Source organism: Lepisma saccharinum, chromosome 21 (genome assembly GCF_977018435.1).
Source record: "Lepisma saccharinum chromosome 21, izLepSacc3.1, whole genome shotgun sequence".
Lineage (NCBI taxonomy): Eukaryota > Metazoa > Arthropoda > Insecta > Zygentoma > Lepismatidae > Lepisma > Lepisma saccharinum.
In genome coordinates, this window is record NC_139249.1 from 30,655,349 (window position 1) to 30,669,043 (window position 13,695).

Here is a 13,695-nt window from a genome sequence, read left to right on the forward strand (position 1 = left end):
CAGAAGTTCCTCACACACTCCACATTTTCAGCAGTATGTGCTGTTGAAGGATGGCCTGATCTTGGATTTTTGTCTACTGAAACACTGCCCTTCCGAAACCTCTTGAGCCATTCCAATACATGGCCTCTCGATAATGCTAGGTCACTATAGGCTTGCTGTATCATGTTCTATGTTTCCGTAGGTGTTTTCTCTAGGTTAACACAGAGCTTAATGTTAACTCATTCTCTGCTCCAGATCCGCATCCATCACGTCACTTGTGTAACCCCAACTAAATGAGCCAACATGGTGAACAGTGTTTTTCTAGGTACAGATGTTCAGATGGTGCCTGCCAGCTGGTGGTGGTTACGTTGAACCACTTGCAAGGACATGTATATTCACAAGACATATCAGGTAGATAATTAACACCCAATTCGCATGCTTAAATATCACAGTGTGAGAATTAAAAAATCAGTCCTGGAACTATTCTGTCAGGGGTTATACATATAGTAGGGATGTGAACAACTGACATGAGTCATGAAATATTTGCAACATTATATGTGATGAGAAAATTTTACATTGAAATTTTATCATAGTTAAAATCTCGTATTGGTCCATACCTATTTATTACTACTAATTATGCACAAACAACAGTAAAAAACTACCTTACAACTGGTGCACGCACACACACACACACACACACACACTGGTATTAGACCTGATGGATTTGTTGTGGTATATTAAAAATAATAATGGGTGCATCAGCACTGAGGTTATTTTCACCCTTCTCTTAATACGGGGATGTATGCTTCTCAAAGGTGAACTTATAAACAACAAATTAAACACAGGGAAAATACTAACATGGAGGACCTACATGGAGGGGGAGGGGGGGAGGCATATGTAATGGAGTACTGTCATACTGTAGCTTGCACTGATTTTCTATGTGGTTAAAGCAATAACAAATTGATCTTCCCACAGTTTTCCAAGAGGGAATATTAATGATAAATCAGAATGCAAAAAGATTTTCTTCCACAGGAAAAGTGGAAAAGTAGTTCTCTCTTTAAGAGACGAGACACCTTGAGAATGGTCTCCCTTACAACTCACCCACTATCTCTGAGAAAATTATCAAAATAACACTTACATTTCCAAAACACTCTTAAGTTGCTCCAGCTTTCCTTGTTTCTCCTCAATTTCTGGATCCGCAGCTCTATGCTGAATTTCATTGAGTAATGAACGAGTTATGTCCAGAATCTCTTGAAGTTGTTTCGGCCGTTTCAACTTGACGTGCCCATCTTTGAAACCATCGTACTTTTCAAATACTTCAAAGAATCTGGAATTAAGGAAAGAAGAGTACAATTATCCAACTATTTTCTTGTCTATAGTTTTAGCAAGCCAATAAACATTAAGATAAATATGTAGTTAAGTTTTAAAAGATTCAAAGATTATAGTTTTCAATATGTTGCACAAATGTCTGAGGAAACATTGTTTCTACTTGTATTTTTATTATTTTATGCCACTTTTCAATCTATTTAGGTTATTCGCAAGAAAGAGAATGAATGGTGATTCTTTTTTTAAATTGATGAAGGAACATTCGATGAAATGTATGCTTTATCATGAGGCCTTGGCTTCATACCATGCTATGATAACAATTCTACTATAGAGGCAGCCTTGTTGTTTGTGATTCCTAACAGATGATAGTAATAATATATAACCCAATGGTGCAACAGCCCGTGATGGCCAGTCTCACTCTCACATGCCAAGGTGGGAGGGAGATCATCTAACCAGTTATGTGGTCAGCACAATGACCCCCCCCCAACCCCAGTCCTGTTTTAGGTTTCTGTGACCAGGTTACACTACTCATTCTTACGATGGTGGGTGGCCACCAGTCCCATATACATGCCGAAATCTCAGGAGAAAAAAGTTGTTATGTTTCCCCCACAGGAGACTCAAATCTGCACGTGTCCCAAAGCCTGATGCCTTAGACCGCACAGCCACAGTGTTGGACAACAGATGATAGTAAGAGGAGCAATTATGCCCAGCAAGTATTAATGCTTACTGACAACCAAAATTATGTTAGTTGATATGTTCTGCTGCCAGACAAATCGAGTGGAGCCCCAATTTTTACGTTTCAAATAACCAAGGTGAAAACTTAAAATGCACGAAAATGCTTTTCTTTATTGGGGCTGTGAAGATTGAATGAATAACGAGGGGAAATGTAATCCAGGAATATAAAATCAGGATTGCATATATGTACCTTATTTTATTACTTCTTCAGGTATTTTCTATTTACGAAAGCATGAGGATGAAATGAGGATCAGATGCAACTGATGCCAAAGCAAAGACACTAGAACTTCCAGTGGTAAGCTAGCGAGTCAAAAACTCCACGGCAGGCACCAATACAAAGTGATCATCCCTAATATGCATATTGAACACAATTTTATTAGCAGCACAGATAAATATGTTACTTTATGTGAGAAAGAACTAGCGTGCTTGTGAATATTTAATAAAAATTCTGGGGAAAACAAATAAAAGCACTTACTTGGGATGTCTTACTTCAACCTTCATCTTCTGCTTTGGTGTTCTGTCCCCATGTCTAATAACAGCCACAACACATCTCAACTCCATCCTAAGAAATAAAGAAGAATTTAATCCTTTTATACAGAGTAAATTACAAAATGATGCTGTTTTGGGGCAAGATAATAGGTATAATTAATCATTAAAAACAACTGTAACTTGCTATGCAAGAGACACGATCAATTAAAAAATAACAGTAAAGATATCTTTGACATAAATAATGTTATAACAGTAATGATTTTGATATCTTCCAAGTTATGTTTTTCTTTTAAGAAGCAATCAAGATGCTCTCAAGAAAATATAATCTTTATCAAAATCATTACAAAAAATAACAAGACAATACGAGATATGTATGTGTAGCAAGACATATTCTGAACAACAGTAAATGGAAAGTCGATCATAACCACAGAAAATTAATGGAAGGTAGATAGACAAATAATAAAAAGGATTGTAGGTAGGACTTCTTCCCCTACTGTTCAGGACTCCAGTCTTCATTGGATCATTTAAATCATGGTATCATTACCTCCGCATTCTCATTTTCTCTCTTCCAGATGACAATGACACACTGTGTTCTAGTTTTATTATTATTGTTATTATTATTACTATATTTAGGGTTGAGCTGATGACCAATACCAGTGGCATCAGTTTCAGAAAGTACTGGATCAAATTTAATCACCAAGAGTGGGTGACAATTTTCCAGATTTTGGGAATCTCACAGGCCCAGCAAAAAATGCCACACAACATTTTTGAGCTGTCTAAATATCCTGGAAATTGTAAAAATGCACAATTTTCATTATTTTGGGAAGAACATTGGTCGGAGAAATTAATTTTGTGATTAAATAATTTTCTTACGTGAAATTATGAACATTTTAAAGCAAAATTCTAGTACATTGATATGTTAGGGTTTCAATTAGAAACAATATTTTACAATTCATAAATATTTTCAACTACTTTAATTTGTTTCAACTTCCAATTATCAATGGAATCGTTAACAAAACTAGCAATGGGTTCAGGAGCTATACTTCAAGGTTTTGAAATTTGGTTATCTACTTACCTTCAATATCCAGAAGGGTACAAATGAACCTAGAAATATATCTCCCTAAGCTACTCTATGCAGCCACACATCTCCCATGTGTGATGTGTGATGTTCCCAGTTAGCAACGAGTGTTCGGAAGAAGACTCGTTGATATCTATAAGAACTTTCAGCCTAAAATTAAACGGTTACTAGAGGAGCACTCTCAGCATTTCACAATCGAGGATGAAATTAGATCCAACTCGTTGGAATGACAAATGTATTGGTCACTTGGCCCTAGGTAGAGCCCATCATGAATTTATCTGTAAACTCATCTTGAATGATCACAGGCAAAAACAAACATTTATGTACATGTTTACACTCACAGTACTTAGATAAGATAACATTCTACTTACAATATCTGGAACTCATCTTTGGTATGGACACAAGCACATTTTAGGAGACTTGGGGCCCTTTGTTACACACACACTTTTGAACTATAATGGCTCTATTTCTTGGGTGGAAACCTAATTTTTGGCTCAAAAACACACAATCCCATGCTTCCTGTAGCCTCTCCAAGCTATTGAGGGTACTGGTGATGATGGATGAGTATTCCAGACTTCGACTGAGATGGATTCTTATCTCTATGTACCCGATTGTTTATCTTATACAGCCACGTGGTAACGCGCGAAATGTTCGTGACAAGGCAAATCAGCATTTTCAGTTTTTATCACTTTTTAGCATGCCCGAATCCCATCTATTGGCATGGATAACTTTTCTGGCTGTTATCTGCCATTTGAGCCCATACTAGGCTTTTGAGGGACTCTGAATCACTATATCGGCAGTTCCCCGTCATTTCAGGGCCATTTTGCTCACTCACTATACTTCTACATACTCCTTGCCATGACGTCATGGCTGGGAAGGCTCCCATTGGCTAACTCAAGTCATGGGTAGCTTCGCTCAAGCAGTTCAAAGTCTGGCCACCAGGTGTCAAGACTAAAGTGTAAATCACCAACCCTGAGACCTTCTGTAAACAAACGGTCTCACCGATTCGATGTATCACTCCGCGTCAGCTGATTCATGACCGCAATCATCTGCTGTTACACTCATAGTTCGCCGCACCTATTCATTTTATATAAGAGCCTCTGAATGTGAGAACCCGCTCTCAAAACATCAGGCGAATATGCAGCTGCATACATTGTTACTCTCCCGGTCATTCTCTCTTTTATAACCCTTAAAACTGCAGACACTGACACACCACTGCATTGGGATACCAACTTAACCACTTCATTTACTGGTTTCTCAGGATACCACTGACAGAACGTTACATAAATATTGAGTAGAATCTGTTTCCCACCCCTTTTCAAAGGCTGTCCTTGCTGGTGTTTTCAAAACAAGATCGGAGAACACGGAGACCTTCCCGCACACATAGAACTCGGCATGTTATTTTTCTAAGGATAAGTCAGGCAATATTACTAAGTTGCACAACTTCCTTGTTGTTCACATGATTATTTTTAGAAAATAACCAATGTTATAAAATATCATTATGTACACAAATCTCTAAGCTCATTGAAAGTTACAATGCATATTACTACAAAATTTTCACACTTATCTTGCCTTGCCATGTCACCAAGTTATTTTACGAAGTGCCCTATATTTGGCAGAACAAAAATCACTATTAGGATGCTTGTCAAAGTTTCCAACCGCAATAAATTTATGAACTTTCTTTGACTTGTTTTGATCATCATCATCAATATATTTATTGGACTTATAGCAATGCATATGGCTGTTTATGCCCATTATATATTTTTATTTACATAAGATACAATTTACATAAAATCTACAAACAAATTTCAAATACACTCCTATCTATATCATCCTTAGAAATATACATGCAAGAAAGAAGCCAAATTTATGGGAAATGATTACTATTGCATAGAGTTAACCATAAAGGTGAAGCAATAAGTAAAAAAAAAAGGAAGAGCATTGGGTTTAAAGTGAGACGTCATTTGCGGCAGCGTATCCCATACTACAAATTGGCCATTGTTTTACCTTACATAATGAATCCTGTAACAACGCTGGATTTTCGTGTGGATTATTTTACTTCTATGAGTTTGCAATGCTTTCTGCATGCAGGTGGTTTTGTTTACAGGTCTCAGGGTTTGTGATTTGAACTTTAGGATGGAGTTCTTCAACTGTTTGATTGTTTTACTCCAAAAAACATCGATTTTTGGGGTTTCTTAAGCACAGTTATTATAACTGGGGTAAATGAATGGTATTTTCAAGGAAAGGGGGTTATTCTGAACCTACACAATGTTCGCTTGAAAATACGTGAGTAAATAAAAATTTTGTATGATAAACAAGTTATAGCACATGTACTTTGTATGCAAAATGGTTTGGGTATGTTGGTAACAACTTATTATGTTCAGGATTTTGGCTTTAACATGATTTTAAGCTGTTTATTAGGGTTTTTAGGCATTACTCTTAATTTCCGCTAATATTTGATCCTACACAAAATGGCTTCCCATGTCATTTTAGCATGGTAGCCCTGAGCCTTGCACTTGAATGGAATAGTGTGATGCTTTGTTTGTATTTGGGAATGTATGACCAATCAGGTCATAAACCAGCAATTGAAACAGGTCAAAGTGATATGGGCTCAGTCTTAGTTTTTATTTCAAGTCATGTGATCATAGTTGTAGGTAAATTTTAACACACTCCTAACAAAGGTAAATAGCTATTATACGGTGTATGGTTTTAGAAGCGATATCGGGTGGGGCCACGCAGAGCCTGTCTTTGGCGACCATCTAATGGGAGAAGTGCAACGTTGTAAAGTTAGGAAACTGCAGCGTGCAAGTTAAATGCTGTGTCCTGTATTCTTCTTGCACACAAGAAGTTTTCATAAAACTCGCCACTTTGAAGTTAATTATAAGATGGGGCAAGACATTTTGAACCTGACTGTCCAAGTCCCATACATTACAGCCGGAGTTATCGTTTCTCGAAGAAACACTGGGAAACAACACATACATCTCAACACATACATAATGTCCCTTTCATTTTCCTTCGATCCGTTTCGTTGCCACCGTGTTGACAGCTGAGTTGTTGTCTCTTGGGAAAACAATGGGTGTTAAATTCATCTCAATGTACACAATGACCCTTCATTGTCATGGGCGTTAGTTTGAGTTCTTATATGCTGCAGTGATATTATAATTCTGTGTAGAAATATTCACTATATTATTTCACTGTACTCATATATAGTGTGTATGCATTATAAAAGAAATAGTTGAATATTGGACACGCTGTGTATGGCTGAACTGATGTTTCTTCTAAAATCATACACCATATAGTAGAAACATTGGGATTCTACACAATTATTATAATTAAACTATTGTACTGTACACTGCCTCATTATTAATCAAAATACTCACATCTTTCCAAATGTTGTTGGCACAATTGGTGGGTCATCCAGCTGGAATGGCACTGACCAGGGAATGTGAAGCGTTGGTGCTAATTCCCTCAGGATCATGTTTCCAAGGATTTTTGCACAGTCATCATAGTATTTATTTGAATTCTTCACAAAGCTGAAGCCATTCACATCACACACGAAGGACTTCCCATTTGCCCTGACAAGGGAAATAAAATTAATGTTCGCCTTCTACCTTGGGAAGAAGTTCCAAACATGTACAAGATTGGAAACTGTAACGTTTGTCCCTTTTGCGTGTTTACAAACCTTACATAATTAAAAATTGCAAGTTCAATTTTTTGCCATCGAGGGCGTTACGCCTCACGATTGCTCTCTGGTGCTGCCCCTGGTGGCATATTTTTGCGGCTTACGCCCGCTCGCAAATTCCGCTGCACCAGGCAGTTCAGTTCGTCCTTCGTTCTCAATCTCGCACGCCCGCTTCGAACGGCTCGCATCCAGCACGGTGCTCGTCATCTAGTCCCCGCCAGCAAGAGAGTACCCGAACCACGACCTGTTGAACTACGTCTGCCACGCCGACCACTGAATGGGAAGAAGGTGAATGGAATGAGTACAGGGACTCTAGTGAAAGGAAGGCATTGCAGCTCTACGTGACGTGAACATTCGTGGGGAGGTATGTACAAACAATCTCTAGACCGTGAAAGTGGGAATAAGGTTATTTCCTTACCGTTCGCTGCAAAAGTTTTGGTTACTACGTTCTCTTGGCATAACCTTTTGAAATAAGTGAAATTGCGAGAAGACCAATATATATTCGCCCTCCATTTATTTGTGCCCGTGACTTGCCCACTTTCTTCCTTTTTGTTGCACGGTGAACATTTTTTGTAGCGCCGTAAATCGGTGTACGTTTTCGTGCTAGTGTGGACTTAGTATAACTTACGCGAACCAGCCTTTTTGGTTAAATTTGGCGTTTGTGAAAGTTACAAAGAAGAGCGTGGGGCAATTGTTAATGAACCCTTTTTGGTAAAGTGCCATTGGGCAAAAATAGGAACTTGAAACCTTACAGTGGAACTCGTTGTTCTAAGTGGGACTACCCTTTTTTTCAAGCGACCGCAAATGCGGGCGTATTCTCACCTGAATCAAATAAAACAAAAGGACATGGAATAATCGCGACCCCCTGCCTTTTATATCCCGATAGCAATCCTGTCCGCGTAGAGGTAGCACTAAATGATGCATTAAGAAATGGGGACATGCAATAAAAATAAAATACGTGGAGTAAGTTAAAATTTAAGGCCGTTTTGGTCTTTTGTTTGATTGAGTAAAGAAGAACGGGACGTTCTTACTCGAATATGCAATGTACACTATTTTTGAGAGATGAATTCTCCTGCAAGTAAATTCATTACATTGTGTCAGTTGGTAAAGAGACAAGATTGTTAAGCGGAAGGTTTCGTTTAAATTTCTGCTTGTTTGTTAAAATTGAATGGGGAATTTATGTAATATAGTAAAATGGAGCGCCGGTCGCCCGAACTGTTAATTAATTAATGTGTTATTGAAATCACTCCCAGTATAAATACTTTGGGGTTGTTGTAGTATTCAAATAATGTATTTGATAACAATCTTGAATACAATTATATTTATTAATTGAATTGTGTGGTATCTTGATTTCTGGTAACACGTCCTGAACAGTAAGAATTTGCCCGATAAAGAAATGGTTACGAAACAATCCTAAATTTAACATAACAAAAAAAAAAAAAGGGCGGATGTACACGTGTTTAATTTTTGTATAAGTTATAGTAGCTAGAGAAACGAGAAAGGAGGTTACGTTGGAGGAATACTGTTTTGATTTTGATTACAGTGAAGAAGGCTAATGTTGCTATTCACTGTTGGACCTTTTTTGAAACTTTTTGATGCACGTTGCATGCTGCACGCGAGTTTCTTTGTTTTCATCCTTCCTTTTTGTCTCGTGCTTCCTGTATCCGTCGCCCGTAAACTCCTGCGTCATTGTGCAGGAAGTACGATGCAGAAAGGGGAGGAATATAACTTGTACGTGAAGAGCGGGACTCGAACCTTTTTTTTTTTTTTAAGGTGAGTTGCCGCGAGCCGCTTCCAGTTAATTACCGCGTGCAATCTCACTCAGCCCCTCTCCCACGTTACAAAACACCATGTACCAATACTACGGTAACAACACCTAACCTACTCTACAGAAACATTCAGAGAACAAATAATCCAAATAACCAAAAGCATTCTATAATTAGAACTATGCAAAGTGTTTAATTTCTTTTTTTGCTGGTGGTGGGAATCAAAGCTATTATATCCTGTCATTTATAAGTTCTGTGATCACCGGAATTCTATACTACATTTTGCTACATTTAAGTTACTGTTCCAATTTCTTGAGGGGAGGCACATTTGCATACATTCTACACTACCCCATAAACAATCTCGGTACTAGATGTATAATATTTCTTCTATGTATGTATTGCTTGCCTTGTAGAATTATTTCTCTTGTAGTGTATGGTTCTCACACAATTCTTGATATAACATTTTGGGAGAACACATGCTCCCTTCATCAGACATGTTCTCCTGAAACGTTACATCGAAAATTGTGTTAATGTGCTTGTAAGAACCACAAACTACAAGAGAAACGGCCACCACAGTGTAGAATTCAATCAAATATGGTCTCCCTTGTGAGAAAATTGATACAGGTTAAATGTAGCGAAAAGTAGTATAGAATTTTGGGAAATGCAGTGGAGTAGTTGGTCAGGGTACTGGATTTGCAGTAATTACAGGTTCATCGTAGCTTCGATCCCGACCACTGGTAAAAAGGAATTTTTAACCTGAAGATGAAAGAAGAGATGCTCTTTCGAAATGTAATGTTAGAACAAGCAGGCAATGTCTAATTAACATTGCAAGAACTACTGTTATTTAAGGGAAGTGATAGTTTCACACCAGTTGTGCATTTATTTCAATATCGTTAGAATGGGTACTGCTACTAAAAAAATAAGAAAAAATGGCTGGACAAAAGAGTATGAATTTCTCTCCACGTTGCAAATGGAAGTGGTTTTTAGGTTAGACACGATGTTTGAAAAATCCCCTTTTACTTGTTCAATGGCTGTTTTTTCTATATAATGTAAAAATATCTATGTTAGACGTAATTCCGGAAATCGGGTTGCCCATTGCCAACGTCTCTTTCTGTACATATATTTTCCCATTGAAGCAAAAAAAAAAAATGTATTTCGTGACAAGATGAAACCATCTTACCTATTCCCACGTGGTTACGACATCTAACCCTTTTTCCATCAACCATCGATGTAAGCAATCAGCTCCGCTATCCCTAGGAACACTCGGGTACAAATTTACAACATCGAAACTTATGATTTTATCATTGCTTGTTATCTAGTAAAGGGTTGGAACAAAAAAGGAACATTCAAAAGAGAATGTTGGGAAAATGCATCAGGGAGACTTATGGGATGGTGAATAAACTTAACACCTGGAGCTGAGTGGAATCTTGCACGGGGTAACATGAAATAGGATAGAAGAAAGACATTTAAAATGGGTCGAAACTGCCAAAAGGACTAATAGGGACCAAATTAGGAAGAAATTAATAAAGATTGGAAGAAAAAGAACAAAGAGGGGGAAAAGAAGGAAAAAGCAAAGAGGGAAGATAACTAATTAAATTTAACTAATCATGAACTCCCAAAAGATTTAATAGAAATAATGGAAAAAGGGCAAAAGTTTTCAATAACGAACGAACGGGTCACCAAAGAGGATTTCATTACTGTGGCAGAAGAAATAGGAATATTGATAGATGATAGCGTATCATGCCGTAGCCATGACTCAAACCCAGGACTCCGGGCACCATAGCCCGATAGTCTAATCACCTCATAAAAAGGGACAGAGTATGAAAGAAGCTGGAAAGAGTTTCTTTCAAGCAAATGACACCTGTGATCTTCAGCGGATGTAAAAATCCGCTGATACGAATTCTTCCGGAATTGCAGGAAAGATAATGCAAACACCGCTTTACGCTGAAACAGCCAAAAGTTCGAATTTCATTTAAATAGCTTGAGAGAATATTTCTCCCCCCCAGTCGGTATCTGAAATCTATCGCGTGCGGAGTCGTAGCCTCAGAATTATACAAGCAGTTGAACTAAGAAAGTTATGGTGGGAATAGTTGTTGCCTCCAGCTTATAGTCGGATTATCAACTGGGGGTAAAGGAGTTAAAGCGAGGAGAAGTGCGCTATCAAAAGGAGTTTTATTTCAGGAGGGTTTCATCAATGGATCGGCGGGTCGATCTTCACATCAACATCTACAGGTAACGAACGTTCCTAAATCCTTGTCTATCATTCTCTCACCCCCTGCCAGACCAGTCAATTGAAGTGTTTAAATTTAATTGTGCATGTAGTTCTTATTTCACGGAGCGAGCCCCTTGCTTGGTCGAGGGTTGACGTGGCTCCTCAGAGCTATACCCCCTCTTATGATACATCTCTCGCAGCCAATTAACTTCGAATATAAGGCTTTCACATAGCGTATCTAAGATCCCTTAATCTACACAAAGTGGTGTTTATACGTGGTGGAGGCGCCGGGCAAAAAAGATAAGACTGAAATCAAACAGAGGATTCACGATGTATTAGACGGACATGTTAGAAAAAAAAGGTAAGAGAAAAAATAAAAAAGGAGGGAGAGAATAAGGAAAAAGAAGGAAAGCACAAAAGATACGGGAAAAATTTAAAAATGCCAAAAAATGTGATCTGCTCAGATAACTAAAATAAAATTGTAGTCATAAAGTCAATATAAAGACAAATATAAAAATAAAATGGAAGAGTGGTTTTGTAGTAAAGACTTTGAAGAAGTAAAGCAAAACCCAATTAATAAGATCAGAAGGGAAACAAAAGAGGGGATTGAAACCAGGTTAACTATTCAGAGATCTATAAAAAAAAGAATGATAGAAGACTGCAAAAAAGGCAATATTCCAACAGCTTTTGAATCCCTTTGAAGCCCATCATTCCAATGTATTCACATCCAGGATACAAATTAGCCAAAAAGTTATTAAAGAAAATTAAAGTAGTAAGGGAATCAACCGATTATAGCATCAAAAATTTATGGGAAGTAAAGAAAGAGATTGAAAACCTCAAGATAACAAAAACGATAAAATCGTTAAGTTTCGATGTTGTAAATTGTTACCCGAGTGTTCCTAGGGATAGCGTGGCCGATTGCTAAGAAGGAAAAGAAATAGTGAATGAGAAAAAAGGGGAAGTAGAAAGGAAATATAAGTACACGGGGATTCCGTATTACAAAGGAGTCTCCGAAAAGATTGAGAAAATAACTAAGGAGTGCAGTATAATATGTGGGATGAGAAACCACCGAAGTATCGAGAAACATTTCACCGAGTATAAAAAGGAAGGTACGGAAAAGAAAAAAGAAGAAGAAGAGAAAGGCATTTATAGAATAAAATGTAGTTGCAACAAAGAATACATCGGCCAAACAGGAAGGAATATGGGGATAAGGTGGAAGGAACATGACAAGGATATAAACGAGGGAGTCCCCAGAACAGGTCTTTCGGAACATATATTAGAAAAGTCCCATAAAATAAGGAAAAGATAGGTTATCAGGAGGGAAAACAAACCAATAAATAGGAATGTCTATGAGGCTGCCTACATTTGTAAGGAAAGTCACAAGAAATTGAACAGGGACGATGAGAATGTAGAAGAAATCTGGGTTTGAATGTTGAAAAGATGGGATGTACATAAAAAGAAAAACAGAATTGGTTTCCATGTTACGCCCGAGGATATCCGGGCAGCTCAGGAAACATGGGACTTTGAGTTGGATGTGACGTAGGCTTCAGCAGGGAGGAGGAGTGGGGGTAAGCGGAAGGGAAATACGCCAAACAACTTCCTGCATTCAAAGAAAAAGCAGATACCATCATGGGAGACTGAGTGCGGGACGTTTTTAACAATTTTAGGTTTTCATTTTTTAACGTCTCCAGGGACTCTTAACGGGAGTAAGCTTTTTACCAAGGGCTTAGGAAGGTTTTTTAAAATATTTCTATTTTCCAAATTTACCTATTAACCCAATCCTTGTTTTTTAAAAATGTGACATGGCATGTAGGATAATCTAGTGCCAAGACAAGCCTGAAGAAGGGGTCTGTAGGAACCCCGAAACGTTGCTCAAATAACAAAATACTCGCTAACATGTAAGTAAACAATTTTTAAATGTTTCTTAAAATAATTTTTTAAGGAAATTTTTTGGAAAGCATTATTCAGAGAGAATGAAAGTGAGAGTTTGTCGACCTACAGTTGGAGTTATATCACAGTTCCAGCATTCATATCGCAGATTTCGGCTGGGGTGTTGTGCACATTGTGAAAATAAAAAGGTCTTTATATGGTGTGAAATGTAAGTTCCAAGTTAAAAATGCACACTTGTGTTATGCACTACAGAAGAAACAAAATAAGAAGTGTACAAGCACAAAAAACAAACAAACAAAAAAAAAACACATACAAACATGGTAACGGTAATATCAAAATCAAGTGTCCATTACATTTTGATTGAATTGGTGTTTTTATGTCCACTTTATGCACAGGAAGGTTAATCGGGACTGGACCTACAGTTTAGAGTGGGATCCGAACAACTATGTGCCTCCACCGGGTATTGAACCTGGGACCCCTTTATTACAAGGCAACGACGCTACCACTGCACCATCAGGGAGGCCCATTGCATTTTGAA

At 37.8% G+C, this 13,695-nt stretch overlaps 1 protein-coding gene across 9 annotated transcripts in view; it reads right to left on the minus strand.

The window, feature by feature from the left end:
- l(1)G0196 (inositol hexakisphosphate and diphosphoinositol-pentakisphosphate kinase) overlaps window positions 1–13,695 on the minus strand; it is a 198,247-nt gene that overhangs the window by 88,534 nt on the left and 96,018 nt on the right. For all 9 annotated transcript variants that reach the window (XM_083143232.1, XM_083143227.1, XM_083143231.1 and 6 more), the window contains 3 exons: window positions 6,988–7,182; window positions 2,516–2,602; window positions 1,118–1,306 (listed from right to left, as the gene is read on the minus strand). In XM_083143232.1, the coding sequence (XP_082999358.1) occupies window positions 1,118–1,306; window positions 2,516–2,602; window positions 6,988–7,182 (471 nt within the window). The remainder of the gene's footprint in view (window positions 1–1,117; window positions 1,307–2,515; window positions 2,603–6,987; window positions 7,183–13,695) is intronic.